At 37.7% G+C, this 13,236-nt stretch overlaps 1 protein-coding gene and 1 non-coding gene across 3 annotated transcripts in view; one reads left to right on the plus strand and one right to left on the minus strand.

The window, feature by feature from the left end:
• The first annotated feature begins 5,117 nt into the window (after window positions 1–5,117).
• Window positions 5,118–5,191, plus strand: trnat-agu (transfer RNA threonine (anticodon AGU)). The gene has a single exon. It is a non-coding gene; the product is annotated as a tRNA-Thr (tRNA).
• An 884-nt stretch (window positions 5,192–6,075) lies between these two features.
• The window catches only part of LOC140562251 (uncharacterized), a 7,621-nt gene continuing 460 nt past the window's right edge, over window positions 6,076–13,236 (minus strand). The window contains exons 2-8 of one of the 2 annotated variants that reach the window (XM_072687743.1): window positions 11,509–11,730; window positions 10,834–10,972; window positions 10,354–10,496; window positions 8,612–8,664; window positions 7,867–7,991; window positions 7,269–7,583; window positions 6,076–6,839 (exon numbers count right to left, since the gene is read on the minus strand). In XM_072687743.1, coding sequence (XP_072543844.1) covers window positions 6,486–6,839; window positions 7,269–7,583; window positions 7,867–7,991; window positions 8,612–8,664; window positions 10,354–10,496; window positions 10,834–10,972; window positions 11,509–11,723 — 1,344 coding nt within the window. In that variant the 5' untranslated portion in view covers window positions 11,724–11,730 and the 3' untranslated portion in view covers window positions 6,076–6,485. Of the gene's footprint in view, window positions 6,840–7,268; window positions 7,584–7,866; window positions 7,992–8,611; window positions 8,665–10,353; window positions 10,497–10,833; window positions 10,973–11,508; window positions 11,731–13,236 lie in introns of those variants that run through there. The other variant, XM_072687744.1, reaches the window with a different exon arrangement.

The following is a 13,236-nucleotide window of genomic DNA, read 5'->3' on the forward strand; positions in this document are numbered from 1 at the left end:
CAAGAGAAGGCCTTAACATTAAATGGAAGTCAGTGTAAAATAAGAGTTTATTCCAAAGAGTTTAGAGCATTTTCTTTGGTCTGTTCAACAATAATTATGTACACAGTGTACAGATAATGTACATAGTTCAAAGAAAAGTAAATGGACAAAAATGGAGATACATGTTTTTCATTGGACAGCAGCAATATGGTTATTGGGGTGGTAATTTAGAGTTTTTGAGAGTTTTCTAGATGTGTACTGGATGTGCTACTTTCTTTGGATTACAATACAATACTGTATTAAATACATTTAAGACAGATTGACACAGATATTCAAACAAATGTTATCTGATCCTATCAGTTGCACAACAGCTCAGAGAAATATAGTTTTTAATATAATTCTTACCTGAAATAAAGCATGTATCTTGTTAATAAATTGCTGATAAGCTGATAAGTAGTAAACTCTAAACCACAGCCTGATGAAAAACAGTTTCTGTTTTAATCAGCATTCTCGTGTTCTGCATTAACACTAAAATGACCTATTGGCTAGGTTGTTAAAGAGGCAGGGCTACACCAAATCTACCCAGCACTGTGGAAATACCCAAGTAAAAAGGACCCAACAAGCTGAACCTAAAAAAATGAAGCAGTTTTAGAATGTAGTGAGAGTACATAGGAAAGAAGGACATCTGAAATTGATTTTCAAGTCGTAACATCAGATCATGATCCCCAAATGTTCCCAGAATTTCTATGTTGCCCTGGTTTATCAGATAAACACTGGCCATTCAAACATTCTGGACTAAGATTAACACATCAGTGCCAATATTCAGAGTGTAGCACAATTGGGAGTGTTTTATTGTGATTAGACCACAGTTCAGACAAAGAAGACACAAAACCTGGTTAACAGTAAGGTCGCTTTTATCTACTTAATAGCTCCATTTTGTAACTGAGCGCAGCTATATTTCAACACAGAGGATTGCACTGCTCTCTGTTCTCCACCTCATTGATGTTTTCTCCTTCCTTGTCCATGTTTGGCTAGCTTACTTGTGTTCTAACGAAAAATGGCTGCCTTCTGCATTTTTTTATTGAGGTGGAACATCAGCCCAAAAACAGAAACGAATCCATCGAGAACACAGGTGGAGGGTAGAAGGCTTCACTGACTAAATGGGAGGACACAGTATTATTCTGGATAAGTCATGTTAGTTCAATTTGCTACTAGGAATTATGGTCATTGTTGTGTAGGTAAGTAAGGTGGACTTATTCATTTCTGACAAGTGACCAAATGAAACAAAAGCTGCAGCGGATTCAGTAAAAGACAGTGGATTCTGATCTGTGGACTTGGACTGTGGACTACTGTAACAGCCAGTCTTACAAGACATTTTAGGGAGGTTACTGAAGTTAGAGTTGCTTACAGATGTGGAAAGAATTAGAACCACAAGCCACTTTCCAGTCTACTACACATCTGTGGGTTTTAGATATGTAAGGTGAGTAAGTATTAGTGCATGTGTGTGTGTGTGTGTGTGTGCACTATTATTTCAACATCTGTGATGTAGGCAGCTGACTTAACTACTGTTTACAGGTATTTGGGCCATGGGTGAACACTTACAGCAAGAATTCAACATTGAGTGAACACTTTCTGGTCTGCAGGATATCCTGTGGCTGAAAAATGACATTTGTTAGGACTATGTTAGCAATGTTGATATCAATCACTCAATCCTTAACTGATTAGAGGTGGGTTCATTTTGTCATTCAGCAGTTTCAGTGCACTCTGGGAGGACAAAATCAGTGGATAGTGGGCCTAGTAAGTGGAAGTGACCAAATTGCAGTATGTTTTCTTACCAGTGAGCTGTGTAGCCTATTAGAGTGGGCTTTTTTATGGCAATGAAATAATTACTTCAGGAAAAAGCAAAATCAACTTTCCAGAAAACGGCTTGAGTACAAGAAGTTGTTCTGGGCTTCCTAAAATCAAGCTTTCCCTTTCAGTTTAACAATTGCTAAATCCTTTTGAACACATTTTGATATACTGCATTTTTGTATAACACTAACACTGGGTGTTAGGTTACATGATTCTTTATCTTGATCTAAGGAAACTTTTTTTTGCCTTTGTCACCCCTGGCCTGCTCATAGAAGGCTTGGACCCGGATCTCCGTAAAGCTGCTTTATGAAATTCGTAACATTTGTTGTGAAAAGTGCAACGCAGGAACACAGATAAACACTCTTCACTTATCAGGCCGTTCCGAGAACGATCTGGGCGTGGTCTTAAGTGCGTGACTGACAGCCCTCGATCACTGGAGAACAGTCTTAACGTTACCGTGGCACAGCACACAGCCAGTCAGGTTTTTTTTTTTTTTAGTTTTTTACTTCGAATTGCGGCTCTGATTTCACACATCTATCTGGTTTAACTTACTTGATATCTATAATCTAGTAGTAATCTACTAGTCCGTTTATAGATAGCTACAAGCTCGAGCTTGACTGGGGAAGCGGCTGTCCCACGTGCCCGTCGTCATTCCCGGTACTTAGCCGCTAAATTCCGCGGCGAAGCAGAGAGGTGACGGACGTAGGACAGCCGCTCCCCCAGTCGCGGTTTGAGCTTTACTCTCCAGGTCGCTTGACGAGAGGGCGGAACCATCTTAGCATTGTGATTGGTCAGGGGTAAGATGACGTACAAATTACTCACTATTAGGACCGCCCATTCCTCGTTTAAATGTAAGAAATACAGCAGATGTCCAGATTTTGGGAAGACATTAATAAGACAGCCTATGTTGTATATTTGCCATGGGGGCCCAGTCAGATGAACTTAATTAGAAAGAAAGATTTAGGTCCCCAGAGACTTTAACATTAAAATGCTTTCTGGAAAGAGGACCTGATCAAAAAATGACTTGATCAAGAAGAATATTATAAATAAAGTATGACTAAAGGTGTGACCAGAGGACCAGTCATGAAGCGGCCCAGTTAATTTGCCAAAATAACAAAAAAATTAAATAAACCAAACAATACATTTGTAACTAAATGAAAATGGTGGATGGTAAACCCACTAATTGTACTGAACGAGTAGATGAAGTCCGTAAGTGCACAGTAGCTTTATAGGGATCAATCCAAACCTTATTGTCAGATGCACAGGCAGAGGTCAAAAAGTAGTCATGCAGAGAGCAAAGATACGGAGCCCTGCTAGGGACATCCCACATAAATAAAAAAAGCAACAACAAAAACGCAGCTCAGGTGAAACAACACTGACTTTTTACAAAAGCAGAGTGCAAACAAGGAGTTGATATGGGGCAAACAACAAGTCTGGGAATGAGCTGCAGGACAGACTAGTAATCTACATCAGGTGAGGGGCGGAGCTAAGAGCTATAGGATCAGGGGTCTGAGGGGTCAGAACTGGAAGAGTCAATACCAATTTGCCACAACAGGGGGAGACATTGTGACACTAATGACACTGTGGGTCCTTGTTTAAAATGAAAATAATTGGTATTGGTATCCAGAAAGCTTGTGTGGCAGTCAGTAAATTGTTTAATATATATATATATATAACATCATGATCTGATGTTACGACTTGAAAATCAATTTCTATATATATATATACTTATGTCTAAGTGTGGAGCTTGGTGTGGAGGTTGATATTTTTGCCAATATATGGCAATCATTTATTAAAAAATGGCTTTTATATTTTTTTCTAACGATGATATAGGAGCGACTTGATATAGGACAGGTTCTTAAAATGTAGCCTTAGTTGCATGTGCACAGAGTGAATCTGTGAATATCATGGCATAAAATTCAACAAGTCACTTACTAGGATTTTAGGGGAAATGACAAGTCAGGAAAGCTTTCCATGTGGTCATGCAGGCATGTGACAGCATTCAGAAAGCATGTGTTATCACACTCCATTCCTGGAGGGCAACAGCACTGCAGTTCAGTTCTCCCTGCTGTCACACACTTGATTCACTCCTCCAGTGGAACCAAGAGTGTTAACGATGGGGCACGTGAAACAAGGAAGCACGAGGACTTGCCAATGTCAGCAATGTGTTGTAAAGTGAATATGAAAAATATAAAACAACAACAACAACAATAATAATAATAATAGGAAAGCGTCCCAGTGCCATGTCTGGTCCTGTCTCGTAATCGGCTCTGCAGTTAATCTTTCGTATTTTAAAGCATTAATAGACAGTTGAGTCTGTACAGCTGTCGAGAACAGCTTCAGCTTCTCTTAATGAACTCCAAACATTTCGCTGCATGTCTTTAATGCATTTAATGTGTTGTTATTATTTATTTAGTCATTTTTCACATTGTTGTGTTTTTGATATTCCCTAATAAATGCTCTAACGGTTTACAATTGTAGCTGCTGGTTTCCCTTAAGTCATTGAATCATGGCGCCCCCTGGTGGCGTGGATAGTCAAACACTGGCCTCCACAGCAATGCATGCTACAGAGGCTAGAGGCGGATTCACAACAGCTTTCCTCGATAAAAACAAACAAACAAACAAACAAACAAACTAGTTCTTAAATGCAATTATTACAAAAATAAGATGCTCTTAGATATCTAATTCTCTTAATAAAATATTGTTTTCTTACAATTGTTTTTCTTATGATAACTGTTTAATTCTGCATTTTACAGTTTAGCATAAACGACACATTTTTAGTTTTCCATTATTCAGTTAAAACAGTATAAACTAGAAGTGATGGGTGAACGTTGAAGGGTGACAATTACTGTTCACTAAAACAGCTTTCGCTTCTTTCTAAGAACTTGATTTATCAGCATGTCTATAATTAAGTTGTTTTGCTCAGAGACCTACATCATAATTTAGGACTTTGTATGATTAAATATGTTTACGACTAAATCTAAGGTGTTTGTAATGGAATAAAATCTTTATCGGATGTCATTACAATCACATAAGTAATTAATCGACTATTAATTATTTTTGACAATATGGCAGTCAGCACTGCGCAGAGATCTCAGACCCCATTTCGGTTGAGTTTGCGTTTCAGTGGAAATTAACATGACCTGCTGTGACCCTTTACCCAACCCCAAAGCACACAGCGCGATAATCTTCCTGCAGCTTGGCTCAACCTATGCTCTATTTCTTATGTAATCAACCAGCGAGCAGCGCGTGTTCCTGACGTCACCGGTGTAGCGTAACACGCGTGCGGCGCCGTGGCTTAGTTGGTTAAAGCGCCTGTCTAGTAAACAGGAGATCCTGGGTTCGAATCCCAGCGGTGCCTTTTCCGTTCAGCTGCGTTATGTGATCAGCTCAACAGAACGTGTTAGTCATGTATCATAGTCACCAGTCCTGGGACACTAGCAGCTTATCTTTGCTGTCATGTGAAAACCTTGCATGGAGTTTGCTTATCAATGTAATTTGGATCTGACTTTATATTGTGTCAATATAACATTTCATAATGAATAAACAAATAGAAAATCTCCATATATATATATATATATATATATATATATATATATATATATATATATATATATATATATAAGCAGATTTAGAGATACAAGGTTTTATGTGACGATTTAAATTTGAGAGCATTTACTCATTGTGTTTAAATTGAAACTGTAAAAGTGCATTTACTCTAGGGCTGCAAAATTCTGTGAATTTTCAAAGTTGGGAAATTTACCATGGGAATTAACGGGTAATTATGGGAATTAACAGGAATTGACATTCATAAAATGGGAATATTTAAAGGTAAAGGTGAGAAACTTACATAGTTGTTAAACTATACGGACGCACAATCTTGGCTAAAATAATTTGATATGATATATTACATTTTGGAATATTTTTCAAGTTCCCGTGCTAAAGTTCCCATTGAAAGTTACAGGTAATTTACTGGAAATTGATCTGATATTTTCCACCCCTTTGAAACGCTAATTTACTTTATGCAAAAACCTTGCATGTAGTTCACTTTTTAATGTAATTTGAATCTGGAAGATGGTCTTTATGTTGTGTCAGCATTTCATAATGAATAATTTTTTACTAAATTAAAAAAAAATACTTCCATTGAAAATTGTTAAGTTGCCGATTTGGAGAAACAAGTTTTTTGTGACAATGATGATATACAAACTATAGTCCACAACACAAACTGCAAAAAGTCCCCAAAAATAAAATACTGCACTTTAATGCAACTACTCTTTAATGCAAGAAAGAGGAGGTTACAACAGTACATTGGTTTAGCTTAATTGCATTTAAAAACTTGATTTGCAAGGAGGACGGAAATGTAAATAAGCAACAGACAGAGAAGTACAACATCTTCACTCTGCTCTGCTGATTCAGATGATATTGCAACATGTCATGTATCATGACTAAAAGTTATTAGCACCATTGTTTGGAAAGTAGAAGAAATTGCAACAGCTCTTTAGCAGGCAATTAAGAGCACTTAATATATGCAATATGCATTAAATAATATGCATGTTTTAGAGATCAGTAGCTTGATGCTGAATGCACTGTATGCCAAAATAAAAGAAATTATCCTTCTGCATTCATTTTTACCAAAATAGTTCTTCCATGTTAACTTATATGTGTTTAAGTTGGGGCTTTGGTAACTGTTCGCCCTGCAGATTCTGCACCATCCAGTCGGTCTCATTGTGGACAGTGTAGTTGTGTGTTTTGTAGTTGAGCATATCCCGGGCACGGAACACCTTGTTAGACTCATACAAGTTGCTCCAGTATCGAGGAAGGGGCTGGAATCCACCCAGTTGAGCCAGGTGGTCATTATAGGCCCACTGCTCAGAGTCCAGCTTCAGAATGTGACGGGTGGCAACTCCGCGAGCCCTACGGGCCGCCATATCCAACTCGATATCCTTTTCCATTTCCTCACGTGAGGGCAAGGGAAAGGAGCCATCCAGCACAGAGATGATAAACTTAGACTAGGAGGGGAAGTGCATGGAAAGGAAAAGAAAAGAGGAGACCAGTAAAGGACTGAACACTGTGAAAAAACTAATGACTAAAACTGTGACTAATCTGTGCATTTATTCTTTATGAGACTTTAAATAAAATTTGAGTGCATTTACTGATTGTGGAAGTTTAAATTGTGAGAGTGCATTTACTCATTGTGGGAGTTTCAATTGTGAGAGTGCATTTACTCATTGTGCGAGTTTTAATTGTGAGAGTGCATCTACTCATTGTGGAAGTTTCAATTGTGAGAGTGCATTTACTCATTGTGGGAGTTTCAATTGTGAGAGTGCATCTACTCATTGTGGAAGTTTCAATTGTGAGAGTGCATTTACTCATTGTGGGAGTTTCAATTGTGAGAGTGCATTTACTCATTGAGTAGTCACCTTTACCATGTAACTCACCTGAACATGGAAGTGAGGAAAGGGACATATGGCTCTGCAGATGCCTACTATGAAAAGTGATGGGTAGGCAGGAGGCATCAAAAACTTGTAGAGAGGAAAGACCAGGTGATCCTTCACTTGAACCCCCACTTTCTCATTCAGGAAGGGAAAAGTAAAGTTGTAACCTGTACAGAATAAGAACACATCTGGCATTGCCTGCTTCCCATCCTGAAACTCCAGAGTGCCATCCTCTAGTACTTTGACCACTGGAGGAGCCTGCTCCACTCCTGTGGGAAGGGGGCAGGTCAGGGGGCGCTGACCATGACTCAGGATTACCTGGTTAAAGAACATTTAGACAAGCTTTACAGAACATCCCACTCAACCTAACGAGACACTGTTTTATTAAGTTCTAACAAAATGTATTTTATATGTGTGTAAAGAGTCCCACTGTTAGGATATGTTGGGTGTAGACATGTAATTAACTGTAATATATAATATATTATATATGATTATATATATTGGACACACACATGGAAGAACAGCATGTGAACCTTTGTAGGCCACATATTGGCACATGTTTTGGTACAGTAATATGGCAGATACATACAGGTGAAATTACCTTAGCATTAACATTGGAAAGCTCCATTGCAATGTCCAATCCAGAAAGACCAGCCCCTAACAGTACCACCGACTTGCCGGCAAGGGCCTCTGCACTGCGATAATCATGACTGTGCATGAGCATACCTACACACAAACACACAATAGTCTTGGTCACCAAAAATGTTATTTTTGTTTGTAGTTGTTTACCACCTACATGCAGAAAGTATAGAATATGTATGGGGAAGGACTATAACACAACAATGCAAACCATATGCATATAGATTCTGCAGTTTTAAGCAACATAAGTTGCCTTAATAGAACAGGCCATATACTGTGGAGAAGTACAGTGTAACTCATTATAGCACTTTCAGCTTCTCTGGGCTGTTATGACATGTTTTTTTCTCAGAAATTTGAGGAATTTCATATTTCAGGTCTTTGCCTAGACACTTCAAGGGAAGTTTGAAAGTACACTCCATTGTACATTACATTATGTAAATAATTAAAAGGGCCACTAAACTGGTAATAAGATATGCCTTTATGACTACAAAGTTCTAACCCTAAAGGTTTCAAGTAGGAATTTCCTTGGCGATGAGCCTAATGTAAGTTATATCCATCTCAGTCCCAGTACGCCACAAAGACTAAGGAAAAAGATAACAATTAATACTGATACACTGTGTGCCACTGGAAAAGATAGTGGAGTTGTATAAACTTCACATCATATGTTCTTATTACGTAACGCTACAGTGTTCTGCAGGTACACATACCTTTGAACTTCTCCAATCCAGGTATGGTAGGGATGTAAGGGTCATAGAAATGTCTATGATTCAAAACCATCAAAACAGAAGAAGCACTTCAGTCTCACTACAGTTTCAATCACTCTGCTACAATTGTAGCTATATCACATTACTACTGAAAGAGTTGGATGAGTCCATATTGCACTCATTCAACCTGAACAATATGTGAGAGATGGTTACTTATTGTAGAATATACACTAAAAACAAAAGTGAAATCTTGTTGCATTCTTTAACAGCACAACAGGAATGCTAAGTGTAAAGGAGCACAATGTGAGATATACACCAGGCTGTCATTTTATTAAGTACATCTACTGTACCTTGTACCTGCACTCACTGGCCATTTTTTCTGTTCCATCCATCATATCAGATCACTTTGTGGGCATATACTGACTGTAGACCATCTGTTTCTGCACTATTTATTGACCATCCTCTACTATTTACATCAATGACCAGGACAAAAAAAATACCACTAAATAGATTTGACCTTATCTGAGTGATGAACCATTCTCAGCATATCAGGGACACTGAAACGGAACAGTGCTGGATTTCTGTTTAATTCAGTGCTAGTTCGGACCATGCCTTATGATGAGGACTTCTGGTTGTGGAAGGAAGCCAAGCCACTGAAGCAAGGAATGATAGATGCCAGGGTTGGAGTGTTGTAAAGACATGTCCAAGACATGTAAACAAAAATGAGATGGACTTTATAGGATATTAGATTTGTCAAGAGAGGCTTCAGGCATCTTCCTCCTCCCAAAATGTAGTTATTGTTTAACACCACTTTATGTGATGCCATGGAAAAAACATTTTTGGTCCCACAAATAACTATTATTATGAAGAAATACATGTGTAAAGAACATTTTGAACTTTAAGGTTCTTCAAACTCACATCTCTTTTTACAAAAATGGTACTTATGGAACTAAAACTTGTTCTTCCATGGGAATGCTCAAAGAACTTATTAACATGCCACTCATGCCACACTGGTGCTGAGAATGGCCATCCAAATAATATGTGGCCAGTGGTGGTCCTAAATACAGAAGGTGTATCCGCATCAATAAGAATCAGTATTGGGCCAATATCAGCAGAAAATGCTGGATCAGATATCAGAGGGTTAATCAAATGAATCCAACCTAATCCTGTAACAAATCTAGCCTGAAACAACCCACATTTACTCTGCGTGATGTCATTTTGTTAGTGGTATATTGTGTCCTGAGCGGTAGTAGAGTGACTGAGCATGACAGCCTATTTCAATTAGACTGCTTTAATTAAAATAGCTCATTTAAAGTGTTGTAGTTCTTTAAGGAAAAAACACTTGTATCTGTATCAGAAAAGAAAACATGGTATAGTGTCATCTCTCTTATATGGTAGGTGTAGTCGATAAAATGGCCAATGAGTGTAAATAGAACACAGGTGCACTTAATAAACGGTCAACTCACATTTTTACAGCCTGAATACTGACATCAATCTTTTATCTATATAACTATACTGGATGTTTCAAACATCTCAGTTCCTTCTAACCTGTGTATGAAGAGAATGTGTATTATATATCATAAAAGAGACAAATCCATTTTTTATATATCATAAAAGAGACATATTCTTTCCCTACAGTATGAATCACTATATATTCTACACTAATTATTTTTGTACCTTCTGGGAAACAAATGCTTAACGGTCATTTTTAGGGCTTGTTACAGGCTTAGAAATACTATACGCACCCATTACACACCATGACAGCATCAAAGCGCTCCTTGATGGATTTGCTCCTGTCTACACCATCACTCGTAGTGACGTCCCAAGCCAAATTTTTCCAGCCACTCTGCACTTTAATTGGGTTCACTGCGTCCACCGTGGTGCCAAACTGGAAGCGGTTTCCCAGAAGAGCCATGGATATGTTTGTTAAGATATGGGTAATAATCGTATAACTGTTGCATAATATAAACTGTGATGTTTTAAAATAAAAAAAATATATCCACACTCCTACAGCAGTGCTGCTTACAGGTTATATTAGAAAATTCTTGCAGTTTCCACTTTTTTAGAAACCCAGACCTTTATCACAAAGTACTAGAGAGTGATGAGTGATGATCTGGACAACAGTGCAGCTTGTTCACAAGGCATCAGGACTTATCAGACAGATAAGACACATAATCTTTTATTTTTATTAGCAGTTAATGACAGCATCTGTGCCAAATTTTTACCTGTATGTGGTCCCAGAGGTGAAAGTGATCACAGTACTGCTCGAGATATTTCCGCACCTCTGTGTGATGGACAAATGAGGGAAGATGCTTTGCAAAGGGGAAGTCAGGGAATGACATGACCTCTTTGGGAATATTGGTTCTGCCATATGGGAAAAATCCAAAGATTGGTTAAAAAAAAGTTTCTTCACTATGTTTTTTAACACTGACCACAGAACAATGAAGCCATTTCTCCACTGTATTCATGCTTTTTCATATGACAAAATTATGTCACCCCTAAAAATATAGGCTTAGTGTCCAGCTACTAACTATTTATACTTGTTATAAAGTAAATATTTTGAATTATTCAATAACTACTCTGACACTAATATATAGTGCATGTAGATGGGCTGCATAATATGGACTAAATGTTTGAATAAAAACACCTCATCTTAAGGTTAAAGCCTTCATTAATGAAAATAGCTATTGAAACTAATGTGGTGTTGGTCTTGGTGTTGGTCAAAAATATTTGGAATACCAGTATTTCAATACTAATGCCAAACAATATATCATGCAGCCCTAATCAGTAGTTTTAATGACACTGGAAACCTGAAGTGTGGACCCATTTATACACCTTTAGGAGGTCAGGGTTTAACCAACATCTGCCTCCAAAAGACATCCGGGCACACAGTGTTTTACCTGAGGTCTCTGTACATGCTGCTGTGGATGGGAAGCCCGTTGTCATAGTGCCCCACTCGTTCCTCATACACCCAGGTGCCCCCTATGTTCTTGGTGATCTCGAAGACCACCGGAGGAGCGAAAAGGTCTTGCCGTGCAAGAAGGTTTCGTGCAGCACAGAGACCTGCCGCCCCAGCCCCAATCACAGCAACTCGCAACTTGCCAAGCCCAGACATCTTCACCCTGCCAACAAGAGACATGCATAGACCTGCACGAGACTGTACAGCATACACAGCAATATATATATATATATATATATATATATATATATATATATTTTTTTTTTTTAATATTCAATGGATGCCAATTTGTACACATTTCCACACACAGGACAAAATAATGTGCAAATGTTTGGGCACCCCTTTTTAAATTACATGTTTTAAGATTTTTCTAAATAAAAAAGTAGGTAAACAAATCCTCTATAGGAAACATGTACATTTAAAGCACCATTAATATTTTTTTTAGCATGTCAATTATGTTTAATTTAGCAAATGAGCAGAAATGTATTCTATGTGACTTATTTTCACTTGTATTTTTAGTTTCATGTGGAAACGAGGTACACCAGAACCAATTACTATTGTCTGCAAATTTACTGTAATGAGTTATTATCCAAATTCATTAACGAGTTATGACACATTTGCATTTTCCCTGATAGTAACATAAATACCATATAATTACCTAACGGACTAGCTTCAAACATTGCTTAATAGTTTATACTAATAAGTCTATTCTGTACAAACTGACTATATAACACTGTTAATACCCATTACTGTTAGTTTGGTAGAAAACCAAAATATTACTGGTGCATTTGCACCTTCCGTCTGGACAAGCTTGTTGATTTTACTCTCTACAGGAGAGCAAAGCTCACATACTTTTTGCTTTATCTGCATGTAGCTCAGCATTCTAAAAAAATCCATTATAACGTCTAAGTGGTGTTTAAGAAATGCGTGTGTAGTTAATTATTTGGTGATGTTCTGTTGTTGCAGTCTAAACCTAAGTGCACTATTTTCTACAGTAAATATTTTTCATTAAATATACATTGAATCTGAAGAACCCTTTAACAAAGCAGAGAACCAATTAAGTATCCACAAGGTTCTCTTGAGTTATCATGGTTTTATATAAAACCACTGTCTTACTAAAGAACCTTTTTTAAAGAAGGCAGAAAACACCTCAATCAAGCCAATCCAATGTATTGCTTTTTTTTTTTACTGGGTTCATGGATGTGTGTCTGACTTATCTCTAAACTGAACTATCTGTAAATACAGTCAAGCACTGATAAGGTATCTACAGTAATAAATTCACTTGCACAGATTTGGCACGTACTGAGCTCAAGGTATAAAAATATATTTTAAAATCCCTTCAATTTCTATAAATCAACCCCTCAATTTAATATTCTGTTCCCTATTTTTGTATTCCCTACATTTAATAAATGCTTCCTTTAATTTAACACTCAGTTTCCACAATTTAATAAATAGTTCTCTCGGTTTGACTAAAACATCCCCTATAGACTAAGGGACCCATTTACTAAATTGGGGGAACGGTTTATGTCTCTAAACTTTATATTTCTACCATGATCCCACAGGGGAACACAGTGCAGAGCAGTTTTTGTACAGGCCACACTGTGCAGCCATTGCATTACATTTTTAAGACCACTCTGCCTGTTGCTCTGGGAGAACAGACGAACCTAAC

This window comes from Salminus brasiliensis, chromosome 9 (genome assembly GCF_030463535.1).
Source record: "Salminus brasiliensis chromosome 9, fSalBra1.hap2, whole genome shotgun sequence".
Taxonomy (NCBI): domain Eukaryota; kingdom Metazoa; phylum Chordata; class Actinopteri; order Characiformes; family Bryconidae; genus Salminus; species Salminus brasiliensis.